Source organism: Octopus bimaculoides, chromosome 3 (assembly GCF_001194135.2).
Source record: "Octopus bimaculoides isolate UCB-OBI-ISO-001 chromosome 3, ASM119413v2, whole genome shotgun sequence".
Classification (NCBI taxonomy): Eukaryota; Metazoa; Mollusca; class Cephalopoda; order Octopoda; family Octopodidae; genus Octopus; species Octopus bimaculoides.
In genome coordinates this window covers 29,337,421-29,355,524 of record NC_068983.1, presented here as the reverse complement: position 1 = coordinate 29,355,524, position 18,104 = coordinate 29,337,421, and the positions used below count along the sequence as shown (strand labels likewise).

Genomic DNA, 18,104 nt, shown 5'->3' with positions numbered 1-18,104 from the left:
ATATATATATATATATATATACATAATAATAATAATAAATGGAGCAAAACGCATATAAATAGAAGTTCCTTTAATTCCTACACATGTTTCAAAATATATGAGAGCTCTTCTACAAAGAAGTAAGAGCTGCTGGAATTCCTCATATATTCATCTTCAGGGAATCAACATATAAAAGCAGGACAAATACGAAATGATGAGGTAATGTGTCTATGTGTGTGTGTGTGAGTACGTATATAATCTTTTATTTTAATTTTTTTTAACCCCAGATGGAAAACAGTTCAAAAGCCGAAAGACCGTAAAGAGCCCAAAGATAATCAAGAATTTCATGTACTTACTGAACTTAAACCATGGACACTTTATGCCACTTATTTAAAGACTGATACTCTCTCTACAGCCAAGTCAACCGGAATGAGTGATGTTGAATATTTTAGAACAACGACTGGTGGTAAGTACTCCACTTCCTCTGTTTGTAGGTGAGCTTTTTTCTTTTGGTATGCCCAGTTTATGTGAGGAGCCTAAATGCTATTTACTTGCCTGCAACTCTGCTTTCTGTCAATGGAGTCTCTACTCTATAACTCAACCATGGTTGATAAAATCAGCTAACTCCCTCTCAGTGAAATTACTGGCCTTGTGCCAACATTTGAAACCATTATTTTTACTCACTTAGTTAGTGTTATATGGACTGCTAGATTTGTTTGTTATTCGTCCTATATTTCGATGTGGTTCGTCTGGGGTCCCTGTTTCATTGTTGTTTTGAGTGACTGTCGAGGTTGAAGGTTATTGGGATATATATGGCGAGGAAGACATTCTTGTTTCTTGATAATTAACATTCGGTGAGTGAGTTCTTTGTTTATAGTTAATAAATAAATGTAATAACTAAATAATACAACTCGTTGTGTTTTCTCTGCGAGTCCCCCGAGAGAAATACAACAGTTAGCAAATTAACCAATTAACTAATCAATTGTTTGACTAATCATTTGATCATTCAATCATTCTATTAGTTTATCTAAGTCCTTTTGTCGCCATTCACAACTTAATCAATGTTGTTTGCGGGGTACACCATCTAGATCATACATAAATCTGATGCATACTTACATCTGCTTGCAACTTTTTAACATTTACAAAATTAATTCATAAGCTTCTTAATGATTTTCTTGTTCTATTCTTTAACCTTCAGTTCCTACCAACCCAACAAACCTGAAAATAACTGCGAAAAGAGTTGGAGAGCTGATAGTTTCATGGGACCCACCAAAAGAACCTAAAGGAGAAGTAGATCACTACTTTGTTTACTGGCAGTCTGAAGTTCTTAATGTTGCAGACTACAGTATTCGAGACTATTGTGAAAATCGTAAGAATTTTTACCTCCTTACTCATAATTTCATATCAAACATTGTCTTCACCTTTATACTTTATCTATGTCTGAGTGATTATGGAATTAATACTCTTTTTGGTATTTTGTGGTTTAAACTAATTCTATTCTGGCTTTTTTATTTTATTTTATTTATTTATTTTTTTATTACAGGGTTAAAACCAACTGCAAAACAAGATGAAAAAAGAAAACCGATAGCTAATGATACCTTCAATGAAAACTGTTGTGAATGTCCAAAAGATAAAAAAGTTGATAAAACTGAAGAGTCTGAAAGACAAATGCAGATCTTCTTTGAGAATTTCCTACACAATAATGTCTTCGTTAAGAGGTATTTTATTACATTAAAGTGTTGATAATAATTGCAATGTACTGCTTGATTTGATTATAATTTCTTACAGTGTTTTTCTTAATTTCAATCATTTTTTTGAAGTTTCATAAATTTTTTTTTTTTATCACTGATAAAGTAACTTAATTGTTGGATTGTAATCTTAATTTGTTTCTTGGTTTGATGCCATTGCCTGGTTCTATAGCTCCTTAGTAGAGTTGACTCTATTAACCCTTTAGTGTTCAAATTACTCTGTCAAATGTAAAACTTATTTATTCATATTGTTTTGAATTAATAATATATTGTCTCATAACTTTGAGATTTTGATGCTGTTATATCTATTTTTAGAATGGCGTTGTAGGGTAGGTGTGAGAGGTTAGATCAGGCCAGTTTGAACATAAAACAGAAGAAATATCTGGGCCAGATATGGCCGGTTTAAACACTAAAGGGTTAAAGCATTCAGGACAGATACCTAATCTAATAGTAACTTCCTTGCTCTCCACCACCAGTCCTACAAAGTCTGGAAAGGGTCGTGAGAGCAGTTCTTCCTCCTAACTGATCCATAAAAACGAAACTAAAGAATCGTTTCAAAACTGAAAAGTTGCAGTGGTTCTGGTGCCTTCAGTATAATTGAGAAACCATATTTAATGATAGTTTCTAGAGAATATGTTGCTCTGAGAAGCCACTGCCATCTCTGTCTGCTGAGTTTGTCCACATTTGTTGATTTCCTAGAAATTTTCATCCATGCTTAGATTGGAATCTCAGCTATGCTGTGGATCCAAAGAGATGGCTGCAATTCATCAATGAGGTCCTCTAATGTTGATTTCAAATTTTGGTACAACGCTAGCAATTTCAGAGTGGGGTTAAGTTGACTGCATCAACCCCATCAACCTAGCTTTTTTTATAATAAAAAAGAAAAATTATTTGAAGCTTGATTGTTAGTCAGTCTTTAAAATTATTTTATGCATTATATATATTATTTTCTTTTCTTTTCAGACCTCCTGATGTCTCCCTATCAGACGATTCCCATAATCGACATCGGCGAGAGGCAGTGATTGAGGACCCTCACGCAGCTGGTAAATATTTACCAGCACACAACAATTTCAGCCGACCCAATGCTTCAAGACAGAGTACTGAGCGACCTTTCCTTGCAATGGCTGTCTATAACAGCAGAAGTGTTGTGATTGGGAATCTTGCACATTTCCAGGAATACAATATAGAAGTACGTATCCAATACTCATATAGTCTGTTACTGAATCACTGACATAAACCATTTCCTATGTTAATACTAATTGTATTGATTTAAATGTAATTATAACAAATGAAACCAGTTTGCTTATATATTGATGAAGATATAGTGAAGGTACATGGCTTAGTAATTTGGGTATTTGGCTCATAATCATAAGGTCGTGCATTTGATTCGTGGTGGCACATTGTGCCCTTGAACAAGACACCTTATTTCACGTTGTTCCAGTATACTTAGCTGGCAAAAATGAGTTGTATCTGTAAATCAGAGGGCCAGCCATGTCACATTCTGTGCCACACTGAATCTCCCTGAGAAGGGTACGTGTGTCTGTGGAGCGCTTAACCACTTTCATGTTAATTTCACAAGCATGCTGTCCCATTGATCAGATCAACTGGAACCTCGTCATCATAACCAATGGAGTGCCATTTTTTTTTTTTTTTTTTTTCTATAGTGATAGTTATAATTTAATTGTATTTATATTGCAATTAGTGAACAACGGTAACAGTTATCCAACAGACAAATTACTGGTTTTGCTGATGACAAGAGTGATAAGGGAGTGTCTGAATCTTAGTGTAACCTAGATTCAAGATACCTCAAAGTAGACTTTGCAAAGACATAAATTTTAGAAAGTAGGTGAGAAGGCAGAATTCTGCTGCTATCAAGGAAATGGCCATGCTTAAATATGCAGAAAAGGAGTAGATAGAACTCCATGTGATCTATCTCCTCTCTCTACTGTCCCCTCTTGGCCATTCAGTCCCTTGCATCTCTCCTACCCTATTCACAGAGCCCATCTCACCTGTGCAACAAGCTAATCCATACTTAATGCTCCCCTCCATCTCTCTCTCTCTCTCTCACACACACACACACACTCTCTCTCTCTCTCTCTCTCTCTCTCTCTCTCTCTCTCTCTCCTTTCTCTTTCTCATCATGATGCCTAAGTCACAAAGGATTGCATCAGATTTCGCAGTATCCAGTACAACCCTCTACTTATCTTCCTATGCTACAACCCCCCCCCCTCTCCCGCCTCGCTCAAAATCTTTCTTATCACCATCCAATCATCCATCATCATCATCATCTTGACTACTCACCACTCAGACTATCCCTTGTCAGTGAACTCATTTATTGACTTCCATCACCACTGATCATTTCTGCAATCATCCATCACTTTTTCTTATCAGCAGACATGTTGCTGTCATTACTTTAACATTGTATCTAGGATTACATTAACCAATGCATTTTTTTCCTTAAGATAAGGGAGTGTGATTCAAAGGAGAGTTGCATGCTATTTTTAGCATGTCACACAACCATATAGAAGCCACCATAGCTCATTGTTTAGTTGTTGACCCTAATGAAGTAACCCACACCTAGATCCCTCTTTCTCTTTATATATTTAAGATGGTAGGGTATGATTTGAGGGAATTTGACTGCTATTTTATGTCTGTTGTGTGACCATATAGAGTTCTATTTATAGCTGGGATGTTGTTGTTGTTGTTGTTGTTGTTGTTGTTGTTGGCACTCCGTCGCTTATGACGTTGAGGGTTCCAGTTGATCCGATCAACGGAACAGCCTGCTTGTGAAATTAACATGCAAGTGGCTGAGCACTCCACAGACACATGTAGCCTTAACGTAGTTCTCGGGGGATATTCAGCGTGACACAGTGTGACAAAGCTGACCCTTTGAATTACAGGCACAACAGAAACAGGAAGTAAGAGTGAGAGAAAGTTGTGGTGAAAGAGTACAGCAGGGTTCGCCACCATCCCCTGCCGGAGCCTCGTGGAGCTTTAGGTGTTTTTGCTCAATAAACACTCACAACGCCCGGTCTGGGAATCGAAACTGCGATCCTATGACCGCAAGTCGGCTGCCCTAACCACTGGGCCATTGTGCCTCCACGTATAGCTGGGATAGACAGCCTTGTCTACATGAGATGTGGCTCATCATTAGGCTGGTTGCACAACAAAAGATTTCAGAGTAATTTTTTTATTGTTGGGTGGACCATTCAGAAACTCCTGCAGGTTGCAGTTTACTCATGGCTGGTTTTATGGCTTATGGCTCCCTGTGGAAGAAAATTGATGTGGGTGGATGGGTACTACTAAAGCAGAGTGGTCCCGAACACGCATCCGCGCAGTCATGCGTCCACGCTAGCTAGTCGTGAGTGGCCGATCCTACAAAAAGTGCATGTGTGCGCGTGTGCAAATGAATACATGTGTTTAGGGATAGGGATAGGAATAGGTTAGGGGTAGGGTTAGGATCGACCACTTATGACTGCGCGTTCGGGACCACTCTGCTTTAGTAGTACCGGTAGATGTGCAGGGCATGTAGTACAAGAGAAGTATATACCGACTCCTTCTTACTGTAGATTAATAAACTTAGATGAAAAGATTTTAAGTATACTGTTGTCATCATCATCATCATCATTTTATTCTGCTTCCCATGCTGGCATGGGTTGTTACTGACTGAAGCAGCTGCTCTCATAGTTTGGTGCTCATCCGTCATTTTGGCTGGGTGTTTTACAACCGTATTGTTCTTTCTACTACCAACCACTTTACCTAGTGGACTTGGTGCATTTTCTCATGGAACCAGATCCAGAGAGAATACAAAGCCTTGACAAGACAAGACTAAAAGACCCTCACAAATCTACTTTTTCACTACTTGTTTGTGATCCGCTATGCAGTTTGTATTGGGTGTGCTTTTCAAAGTAACAGCACGGCACTGGGGTGGTTGTCATCACGTCCTCAGTGAAACAGGACGAAGAGATATTTCAACCCTACTCTGCCTTTGCTCATTCAGCAATCGCTCTAGAAGGAGCAGGGGAGGAAGGATTTTTAAGTTATGACATCAGCATAGTGGGGTGGAGTGCTTTATAGACAGTAAGTGTAGAGTGTACTCTAATCTAAGACATACTTTTGCTCAGGTTTAAAAACGAAAAGAAAGACAACAGTCATTAGTTGGAGTGAGTAATATTTAGTGACAATTTCTGAGACTGGTCATGTGATTTAATTTCAACTATTTATTTTATTTATTGATTTTATTATTTATTTGTTTTTGAAACCAGGTTATTGCTTGTCATAAATCCAATGAAAATGGCAAATATTGCAGCAACAGAGCTATTGTGACAGCCAAAACCTTACCACTAGGTAATATGAGAATTTATGTTATTCACTTTGTATATCAAGAGTAAAATAAAATAAAATCCAGATTTGCCCTTCTCTCCTTTTATCAGTGTTTCCCTAATTTTTCATTGTCGTAGCATACTTTAGAGCAAATGAAAATATTTGGGTATACTTTGAGCACAAAGTAAAAATTAAACTATCGAAAAATTATTTAGCCTATAAATATAATTTAAACTAATAAAAATTTATTATATATTTCTTTATTGAATAAATAAGTCTTTTTGTATGCTTTGCAATTTTTAACGTAATTTTATTATCAGATTCATATTTGCTATATAAGTGCATTATGATCTTTGTAAGTTTTAACTGTTCGCAAAAACAGAATCATCCCAGTATATAATTTCCTAATAATTTATAATTCATACTCTACCAAGGAACAATAAAAATTAAAAAATGAAGAAGACCTTGCACTTTGTAAGTAAAACAAATGAAACTGGTCAATGTCAATGAATAGTGACATATATAAGAGAAGAAGAAAAAAAGCATATTTAACATAACCAGAGAACTTCATGGACAATGGATTGGCAAAATCATTAGAGCTTTGGATGTAATGTCATATGATATTTCTTCCAGTTCTTTATGTTCTGAGTTCAAATGGTCAGCTTTGCCTTTTATCCTAACCAGGCTTAAAATAGAGTATGAGTCAATTTTTGGGAGGTCAATATTATTGACTGTTCCTCTCCCCCAAATTTCTAGACTTATGCCTTTATTAGAAATAATTTAAGGGAAGCTGATTTGTGGAATCTTTAGAGCATTGCTTTGCAGTATTTGTTTCTGTCTAAAGCAGTGAGCTGGCAGACTCTTTACCGTACTGGACGAAATGCTTAGCAGCATTTCTTCCAATGTTATGTTCTAAGTTCAAATGCCGTCAAAAGTCAACTTTGCCTTCCATCCCTTTGGGGGTCAATAAAATAAGCCCCAGTTGAACACTACCTGACACACACCGAAACTGATGGCCTTGGGCTAAAATTTGAAACCAATATTTGTTCTGGCTCTTTACATTCTTAGTTCAAATTTGTGCAACTAAACCCTTCAAGGTAGAGCCTCGGCATGGCTGCAATCCAATGACTGAAGCAAGTAAAAGATAAAATACAGCATAAATCAAAATACTTTATTTTATTATTTTTGTAGCCCACCTTTAACACTTTAGAATTTAGATTACTCTGTCAAGTGTAATTCCTATTTATTCACACTTTTTTTTATTTAATCATGCCTTATCTCTTAGCTTTGAGATTGTATATTTTTAGAATGACATTACAGGGTAGGTGTGAGAGATCAGATATTGCCAGTTCAAATACTAAAGGTTTAATGAATCACAGGCTTACATGCTAGTGCTTGATTTTACTTTTTTTTATTTTATTTCTTTTCTCGCGTCTATAGATATCTCTTTCTTGCACTTGTTCATTATCACATTTTCTGTTGATTCCTCAGAAATTGCTGACCACATCAATAGTTCTTCAGTGAATGCCACTCTAATTGTCAATGGCACAGGTGACATGCTTATTAGTTGGGATCCACCTGCTTATGTAAATGGTTTAATTGTCACCTATGAAGTAGCGTACAAGAAAGCAGCAAAAAAAGTGAGTTGAAATTTTGTGTTCCTTTTCTTTCTGATAGAATAATTTTTGAGTTGTGTGTCAGATCACATGCATTGCAGTTTCTAGTTATGCAAGGTGTGGCTGTGTGGTAAGAAGCTTGTTTCCCAACCACATGGTTCCACCTCAGGCTGACCAAAGCCTTGTGAATAGATTTGCTAGAAGGAAACTGAAAGAAGCCCATTGTATATATATATGTGTGTGTGTGTATGTATTTTTTTTTTTTTATGCGCCCTTTTAAAGCCTAGCCAGGCTCATGGGCCCGGTTTCTATGGTGTAAATGTTCCCCTCTCCCCCCAGCTGGACGGTACGCCAGTCCATCACAGCGTTACTCAAAAAACAGGAAGAAAGAATGAGAGAAAGTTGGGCGAAAAAGTACAACGGGTCGCCACCACCCCCTGCCGGAGCCTCGTGGAGCTTTAGGTGTTTACGCTCAATAAACAAACACAACGCCCCGGTCTGGGAAATGAAACTGCGAATCCGCTTCCCTAACCACTGGGCCATTGCGCCTGGGGCTGGCTTTGAGAGTTGCATTTCCTCGAGTTCGGTAAAAATGTGTTTTTTATGGTAGTCTGACCTTAGAGTCCCTCATAGCGTGAATGCCCTTATATAAATATATATATATATCATCATCATCATTTAGTGTCTGCTCACCATGCTAGCAAGGCTTAGACAGTTTGATTGGAACTGGCAAGCTGGAGAGCTGCACCAAGTTCCAGTCTGGTTTGTCATTGTTTCTACAGCTGGATGCCCTCCCTAACACCAACCTCTCCAAGAGCGTGCTGGGTGCTTTTAACATGCTGTTGGCACAGGTGCCGGTCACATATGTATGTATATATCTGCTTGTGTGTGTCTTTGTGTCTGTTTTTGCCCACCACCACCGCTTGACAGCTGGTGTTGGTGTGTTTACATCACTGTAACTTAGCAGTTCAGCAAAAGAGACTGATTGAATAAGTACCGGGCTTAAAATAAGTACTGAGGTCATTTCATTTGACTGAAAATTCTCAAAGATGGTACCCCAGCTTGTGACCCTAGCATGGCCACAAGCTAATAGCTGAAACAAGTAAAAGATAAATAAAATAATCAAGGAGTCTAATTCTGAGGTCAATCTTGGCAATGTCCTTCTAACTTGCCTGATTTGAAGCAACGCCTGCCCAACTTGCTTGATGTGAAGCAGGGCCCTCCCAAGCTGCCTAATTTATGAATCATTTTTTCTTCCTCTTTAAGAAAGAAACTGCTTATGAAAAAAGGTTGTGATGGTGGTAGTGGTTTGAAAACAAAACAAAATAAAAAGGATGTATATAGTTTCAAAATAAAGGATTGACTGAGTGAAGTTAGTTTTGAAACAACAAGTTTCAGGCATCATGTGTTATTTGTAGGGACATGTGATGAGAAAAGGGTTGATTTGAAGTTCATACTAGATTCAAGATGCCTCATGTGATGAGAAACGGATTGGTTTGAAGTTCATATTAGATTCAAGATGCTTCAATGTTCTATAAATTAACGTAGTACAGAAGAGAAAAGCCTAATTTTGATTAAGACCAGCATACAATGTAAATATGTCCAATGAGAAAAACAAAATTACTTCAATTCAAAGATGTCCTTTTCGACATTTTTGTAAGAAATAAAAGTTTATATAATACAAACGGAAGTAGAAAATTGTTTGATGTTGATTATTATTACTACTGTCCTTGTAGTCATTATTATTAGTAGTAGTAGTAATAATAATAACTATAATAATAATAATAATAATAATAATAATAATAACTATAATAATAATAATAATAATAATAATAATAATAATAATAATGGCAGAACTGTTAGGGCGTTCAACGAAAATGCCTTGTGATATTTATTGCTGCTCTTTCTGTTCTGGTTTCAAATTCCACTGAGGTCAACTTGCCTTTCATCTTTCTCAGGTCAATAAAATGAAGTGCCAGTCATGTACTGCACTTGAGCTAATCAACTAACTCCTCCCCAAGATTACTGGCCTTTATGCTAAATTAGGAATTATTGTTGTTGTTCTTTAAAAGATATCTGATGAGCCCTTATTCTTCAACACATGTATTTCATCCTGTAAATAAAATACTTTTATTTTGAATTTTCACAATGAAATTGCCATTTTCGAATCATATGTGAAATAATAATAATAATAATAAGATTGAGATTTTGATGATGTGAGTGTATATTTTTAGGATAATGTTATTGGATAGGTATGAGAGGCCAGGCCAGGTTGAGCATAAAACACAGAATATTTTGGCCAGATATGGCCAGTTTAAATGCTAAAGAGTTAAATATTATTATTTTACTTGTTTTGTTTTTGATGTGAATTTTTGTTTTTCCCTATCTGTATTTATATGAAATCTGCTACAAACTTGTAAATTTTTGGTTTATTTTAATTTATTTATTTTCTTTTTTCTCTCTCTCTCTCTCTCTCACCTCTTATTTTATAGAATAAAGACGATTCGATTGTTTGTATTACACAACGTGAATATCAAATAACTCGAAGTTGTCGTCTGCAAAAGTTAGATGCTGGCAACTATTCCTATCGCATACGAGCTACTTCTTTAGCTGCTCTCGGAAACTGGACAGAATACAAGTTTTTCCTTGTGCCTGAAAGACCAGGTAAGAAACTTGAATGTACAATGTATGTCTGTCTATGTAGAAGCTCACTTATGAAGTCTACCTGAAGCCTACAGGTTCATGAAGCCTTGATCTTATCTGGATTTCTGAGATATTTATGCTGGGAGTACAAGAATCCTACTTCTTGTAAGGGATACCAGTCCATCACAGAATTAACCCCTTGATGCTCCATATTATCTGAGTCATCTCAAGGAACATGAAATGAAGTGCCTTGCTGAAGGACACAATGCAACACCTGGTGCAAGAATCAAACCTTCAACTCTGATTGAGCCATGACCATCCTATATTTTATTCAGATAGCATGTTGATTACATTACCCAGTGTGTCCTTCTTGTTTTAAGCTTGAAGTGTGTAAGTTGAAGGGGATTTGACTGCTATTTCTAGCAGTTTAAGTGGCCACCTAGAGGCTCCTTCAATAGTACAATGTTTATGTAGTTTCATGTACAAGCCTGTCAATATGAAAGGACGTATGTATGCATATTTATGAGGTACATTCCAGACATTTTCAGATCTTTTTAGGTGAGGCAGTTAAAGCTGTAATTTTATAATATTGTCACTACACATCTAATAAGCGACCAATGTTTTTATTCCACATTGAAGGAAATGGCTGTGACAACTCTTTCAACAGGCCCTACTAAACACTGCTTGTCACAATTTCATCCTGGTATCTAAGTACTTGATGAAATGGGCATCAAAACTGTCCCTCATTCTCCCTACAATCCAGACGTTGCTCCCTGTAACTTTTGGCTGCTCTCCAAGTGAAGAAGAACCTTAGGAGCAGCTGTTTTGAAGACATTGAGAAGATAGAGGCTGTGATAAGGATCCTGGACACCTTAACTTTGTCAATTGTTAAATAAACCCTATGATGATGTTGATATGCATGTTCATAGATCACCTGGCCATTATCAGAATGTGTGTTAAATGGATATTTAAGATACTACTCTAAGTGTGACAACAACTAATTCTCTCTCTTGTTCTGGTTATAGGTTCACCACCCCCACTCAACACCATAATGATAGTAATAATTACATTACTAAGCGTCCTGGTCACTGTACTTATATTCACTACTATTTGTGTCCGATATGGGTAAGTTTTATTTCATTTACTTTCGTATTCTATTAACCTTTGAATTATCATTATACGAAAAAAAAATCTTTTTCAGCAAATACATATTTTTACATATTTTCTGGATTTGATCAGGCTGTACAGCACCTTAGGCATGTGTTTTCTACCATAGGCTCAAGTTAATCAGTACCTTATGAGTAAAATATGGTAGGTGGAGACTGTGGAAGCCTGATGTGTGTGCACATGCTTATAAATAATGCAATTAAGATAAACAAAGTTCTTTTTTAATCTAAAATATACACTCCTTCATTTTCTACAATACTCTTCCATCTATCTGGTAGACTTGCAAGGCCCCTTCTTCCAAAATTCACTTGTCCATAATGAAAAATACTCCTCCAGTACTGTTTTGACCTCATCTACAGAATTCATATTTTTTCCGTCCAAATGATTTGAAGACTGCAAAATAAATGATAATCAGATGGGGCAATGTCCAGCGAATATGGTGAGTGGGACATCGTTTCCCATTCAAACTGCTCCAGCCTTTGGAATGTCATCCTTGCTGTATGTGGCTGAGCATTATCCTGATGGAAGAACACCTTTTGTCTTGAAACCAAAGATGATCGTTTTTCTTCTAGCGCTGACTTAAGCTGCTCACAATAGATCTCCTTTGTTATCGCTTGGTTTGGGTTTAAACGTTCAAAGTGGACTAAACTTTTCATACCCCATCAAACAGATAGCAACACTTTATGTGGGTGAAGACCTTCTTCAGCTTGGGGTGCCAGTGTTTCTCTTTTCCCTATCCACTGTCTTCGGCACTTTTATAGAGAACCCATTTCTCACCACCAGTCACTATTTGGTCCCAAAAAGGTTCATTCTTGAGACATGACAGCAAAGAAGAGCATACATTCACTCTGTGTGTGCGATTAGGCTCGGAAAGTTTGTGAGCAACCCATTGACCCAATTTGCTATGGGTTTGCAGGAAGTCCTTGTTGAGCTCTACAGATTGTCCAGGACGAGGCTTGCCTTCTAGGCTGTAGTTTCTGGCTCGAAATTTCTGGAACCACCGGTGACACTGGTTTATGCTTATTATCCAATCCCCATATGCTGCATTAATATTCCTCACACTTTCCATTGTGTTGTTGCCTTTATTGAACTCATAAAGCAAAATATGCCGAATATGCTCCTTTGTCACTTCCATTATAGCTTTGAAGAAATAACTGCTAAAATCGAACTGTACTCTTCAAAACTTGCACTAAGAATAAGGACGTGGTAAAATTACTACCTGCTTTTATAGCAAGTTGATGCAGGTAGTTAACCCCCCCCCCCCCGACTTTTAGTTCGTGCAATTGAAAAATCCGCATTATTTATAGGATGACTCAATGTTTGAAAACCAGTTTCTTCTTACAAATACTGTAATGGCGACTATGTCCTACTGAGTTATCTACCCTTATGTCAGTGTCCATTTTCCATTTCATATCCTATGACAATGTGAAGGTGCATTGTTTGTGTATTGTACTCATGATCACAAGATCATGAGCAAAACCTTCCATTTCATATACTCTAGTCCACTAAGTTGTAAATGAATAACCCTGCAATTGGGTGGCTTCCCATTCAAGGGTAATGTTGTGATCTTGGTCTCTTATACACCATGGAAATTGGGTAACCAGCCCTACAAGTCCTAGAACTTGAAACAGTAATGGCCCAAGGGTCTTACTTTACTTTCTTTTTTATCTTGTGACAGAGACGAAATTAGCTTGATATCATTAACAGTAACTCCTGAAAGCAGAACTGCAGCATGACCACAGTCTAGTGTAAAATGAAAAAACAAAAAATGTGTTTCAGAGTTATGCTTTTCACAACCTTAACAATGATACCAAAATTCAATAATGCTGAAACATCAGCCAAAGATTATGATTGCTTGCATGCAATAATGTTCAAACAAAGAATCCTTAGAGCTTGTCGAAATATAATTTCACTTATTTTATTTTTTACTTAAGCCCTTTGCTTCCTATAAAACATAGGCTGTTGAGGACTTTTCTCCACTATTCTCAACTCTAGGTTGTCAGGGTTACTCCTTCAGAATGAAGGAGGTGGGGGAGGGGCTCATTATCCTGAGGGAAGGCCTTCTTTTCTCAAGTCTTACTGGCTTTGACTTACCATTACTGCTTCTGTAACGTGACCTTTTTTTTTTATCTAGGTAGGTGTTTTAGCTCTACACAACTCATTTTTACCTCTGGGAAGAGGTGGTCCATATTAGTCTGGCCTCTATTCTTTGATTTGTCCAGTATGGGAGGCCCTACCAGGTGCTTGCACTGCACCAGCATAGCCCTCTGGGTCATTGAAACACACAAGGTACCACACACAAGTACTGGACTGTCAGAAATCTCTCGAAGATTTTCAGTTTGTTTCATCCAATAAGCTTGGATTTTCCTCTTAGCAACGGTGCAGGAGATTACTGGAGAACATTGTCCTGAGTGGGGCTGTGAATATTGACAGATGAGCAACATATCTTTTTGGGAAGATTTTTAAGTCAGTGTTTATAGGCAATTTGAAAATTCTTTAGCTTGGCAATGGTACAAAGTGTACTGGAATGATTACCTCTTCATCTTCTTTCAGCAAGTATTTTTCTCCATGTTGTCTACCATAAAAACTGTTGTTATGGGGAATTAAGTGTTCTTATAGAACCTTCACCATCCTCCTCAAATATCTCTTAGAGAAATCTTATGAAAAGTAGTGAATCAATCCTTTTGTTGTACCTTCATGTTCATGATACATTTTGATAAATTACTAAATCACCTTTGAAAGTCCTTCTGCGTGCTTTTTAGCAGTACAAATTTAATAAAACTTATAGATTTTTACACTCACTTGGCTAAATAATTCATTCGTGGACTTCCTCATAAATTACTGTATTTGATGGCATAAGCAACTTAAATGCACCCCAGTTTCAGCAATGCATAACCAGGAAAGAAAAATTTGGGGTGCATTAAAGTTTACAGGCATCACAAATTTACATATAAGACTTGGGGTAATTTTTGAGACTTTTTTTTTTCTTGTGAAGGATGTGTTTATATACCATAAATATGGTACACTACTTCCTGTAGTTTGTGTAGTGTTTTATTTTATAGAAATGAAATACTACCTGTGAAAAGCAGATTTTAGAGTTAAATCCTTCCAGATTTTTTTACATTTAAATTTTTTTTCTCCCTTAATTAATCAAAATTGAGTTTCTTCATGAACATTTTTTTTTATTGTATCTTAACATGTAATTCAAAAGGACTTTATTTATTTTCATTCTTTTCTTTTCAGTATCTGTAGCCGGGGTAAGGGAGCCTCTTATGTTTCTGTCAATCCAGAGTATGCTAGTGCTCGTGAAGGTAAGTAGTAGTCTTTTCGTTTTTCAGTTACTTCAGAGCTTTAATTAAAATTCATTGCTTATTAACATTTGCATTTGTCCATTCCTTACAATACATTCAGTGTATAATATACAACCAATGTATTCCATAACCGTTTAGCATTTAAGCCAGCCATATCTAGCTAAAATATTCTGTTTAATGTTCAGACTGGCCAGATGGTATTGTAGGGCTGGTATGAGAGGCCAAAATGGTCAGATCTGGCCTCTCACACCAGCCTTACAATACCATTCTACTAATTAATAGTTACCTTATAAAAATCTCAAAGCTATGTGATAATGCATGATTAATTCGAAACAGTATGAATAAATTAGCATTACTTTTGTCAGAATAATGTGAATGCTAAACAGTTAATATATAGCCTGTGTATGGTATAGAACCAATATATTCCATAACCTTTTAGCATTTGAATCAACCATGATATTCTATGTTTTATGCTCAAACCAGCCAGATCAGGCTTCTCACATCTACCTTACAGTGTCGTTCTAAAAATAAACAATTACATCATCAAAATTTTTGAAGCTATGAGATAATGTATGATTAATTCAAAGCAATATGAATAAAAAAGCATTACATTTGACAGAATAATCTGAAGGTTAAAGGGTTAAAGAATGAATTTACAGTGTCATTAAAATGCTTGGTAGGTAGAATGCCTCACAGTTTTTGTTTTGATATTTTGCACTCCATGATCAAATCCTCCTACGGTGCTTTTACCTATCATCCTTTTGAGGGTTGATAAAAAAAGTACCAGTGCAGTGCATTGGTACAACTGTGGAGTATCAGATGACTGTACTTTACTGCATCTGTTCTGACTGTACTTTACTACTATGTAGTATTTAGCTGCTAAAACAAAATTAGAACACATTCGCATAGGATACAATTGCATTTAAGAATGTCTAAGAAGACATTTGACTGCAACTAAAGAGCAAAAGAATGTGGGACAAGGCATGTAAAGTTAGTTGCTGAACTCTATTCATTTTGGCACATTTGATTTTAAATGATCTGAAATGTTTATATTATCATTTCAACCTTCAAAAAGCCTATTAAGCAACTGTTGAATTTAGATAACTTAGTATCTAGAATTTTGACATAGTTAGGTACTTAGATGTTTGCACTTTTAGTTATATGTGCTTGTGTGTATATATATTGAGAGAGAGACAGACAGACAGACCAGTAAGTAGTATATTGCTGATTATAGCATATAACTGGTCAGCATGTTAGCGTTGGTTTCATGCTGGCTGTATTGTACTTGGCAATATTGACAACTCTCCAAACATGCTGGCCAGAAGCATTAGAGAGAGTATGTACTGCATTAATCCTTTTGGAACTGAAAACATTGCAATACTTACTTTGATACTCATTTTTTTTCGTACCTCATGGAACAGTTTACTGTCAGTTAAAAACATTATACATGTGCCAGTGGAGCACTAACAGCACCGTCTGAGCGTGATCGTTGCCAGAGCAGCTGCCTGGCTTCCGTGCCAGTGGCACATAAATAGCACCATTCGAGCGTGATCATTACCAGCGTTGCCTTATTGGCACATTAGAAAACATTCGAGCAAAGTCATTGCCAGTGCTGCTGGACTGGCTCTTGTGCAGATGGCACGTAAAAAACACCATTTTAAGCTGGCCGTTGTCAGTACTGCCTGACTGGCCCTCATGCTGGTGGCACGTAAAAGCACCCACTACACTCTCGGAGTGGTTGGCATTAGGAAGGGCTGTAGAAATTCTGCCAGATCAGATTGAAGCCTGGTGCAGCCATCCAGTTCACCAGTCCTCAGTCAAATCGTCCAACCCATGCTAGCATGGAAAGTGGACGTTAAACGATGATGATGATATTTACAATGATAGGTTTCCATTATGATATAATATGCTGCATTCAAAACATTAATAATAAAAGATACTGTAGAAATTCTCTTTGGATAAAATCAAAGAAATTAAGACTGTTATTATAGAAATGATATAATTATGTGCTGAATTTTTAGAGATAAAAGCATGACAATGTTCAGCTTTTACTAATTGTTTTCTTTCCAATATGAAACTTCAGTTCAATGATTTGCTTGTGATGAGCATCTTCAGTTGAGTGGTGGATCCATTTGAGGTAAATGCAACTAGTGTTGGCATAACAGAGGAAAACTGTGGAGGCGCAATGGCCCAGTGGTTAGGGCAGCAGACTCGCGGTTTTGATTCCCAGACCGTACGTTGTGAGTGTTTATTGAGCGAAAACACCTAAAGCTCCACGAGGCTCCGGCAGGGGATGGTGGCGAACCGTGCTGTACTCTTTCACCACAACTTTCTCTCACTCTTACTTCCTGTTTCTGTTGTGCCTGTAATTCAAAAGGTCAGCCTTGTCACACTGTGTCACGCTGAATATCCTCGAAAACTACATTAAGGGTACACGTGTCTGTGGAGTGCTCAGCCACTTGCATGTTTATTTCACGAGCAGGCTGTTCCGTTCATCGGATCAACTGGAACCCTCGACATCGTAAGTGACGGAGTGCCGACAACAACGACAGAGGGAAACCTTATTGAGTTATAGTATCATAAGATTGTTCAGGCTAGATTCAAAGATGACAAATAAAACTTATGGGAAAATATATGCTGTTGCTTTCCTTACTTACCTTGTTGAATTTAGTCGTTACTAGGTGAGTTACCAACTATCAAAAGGTTGTAACTGCTTTGGTATTGTAAGGAGAGGTGATGTTTAGTTGACAGCAAGAACACTGCGACCAGATACCGAAAAGATTGCAAGTTTGTATCAGCTACAAAGCTGACATTGGATAAAGTACTAATTATAAGGATTGTTTTTGTTACTAGATTTTATGTTTGTAAAAAAAAATTATCTTTTGTAGATAATGTATACAAAAGTTTATTTTTGGCAGTCCTTATACTTTAGTACTTTTATAAAACCTCTGCACATCTGTATTTTTACAGAATTTTGTTTGCGCAGGGGTGGCTGTGTGGTAAGTAGCTTGCTTACCAACTACATGATTCTGAGTTCAGTCCCACTGCGTGGCACCTTGGTCTTCTGCTATAGCCTCGGGCCAACCAAAGCCTTGTGAGTGGATTTGGTAGACGGAAACTGAAAGAAGCCCATCGTATATATATCATCATCATCATCATCATCATCATCGTTTAACGTCCGCTTTCCATGCTAGCATGGGTTGGACGATTTGACTGAGGACTGGTGAAACCGGATGGCAACACCAGGCTCCAGTCTGATTTGGCAGAGTTTCTACAGCTTGATGCCCTTCCTAACGCCAACCACTCAGAGAGTGTAG

The 18,104-nt window shown here is 37.1% G+C and overlaps 1 protein-coding gene across 1 annotated transcript in view; it reads left to right on the top strand.

The window, feature by feature from the left end:
• LOC106876722 (insulin-like peptide receptor) overlaps nt 1-18,104 on the top strand; it is a 163,372-nt gene that overhangs the window by 129,705 nt on the left and 15,563 nt on the right. The window contains exons 13-21 of the mRNA XM_052966719.1: nt 267-445; nt 1,178-1,348; nt 1,523-1,697; nt 2,691-2,916; nt 5,993-6,074; nt 7,542-7,690; nt 10,159-10,330; nt 11,335-11,434; nt 14,720-14,787. Of these exons, the coding sequence (XP_052822679.1) occupies nt 267-445; nt 1,178-1,348; nt 1,523-1,697; nt 2,691-2,916; nt 5,993-6,074; nt 7,542-7,690; nt 10,159-10,330; nt 11,335-11,434; nt 14,720-14,787 (1,322 nt within the window). The remainder of the gene's footprint in view (nt 1-266; nt 446-1,177; nt 1,349-1,522; nt 1,698-2,690; nt 2,917-5,992; nt 6,075-7,541; nt 7,691-10,158; nt 10,331-11,334; nt 11,435-14,719; nt 14,788-18,104) is intronic.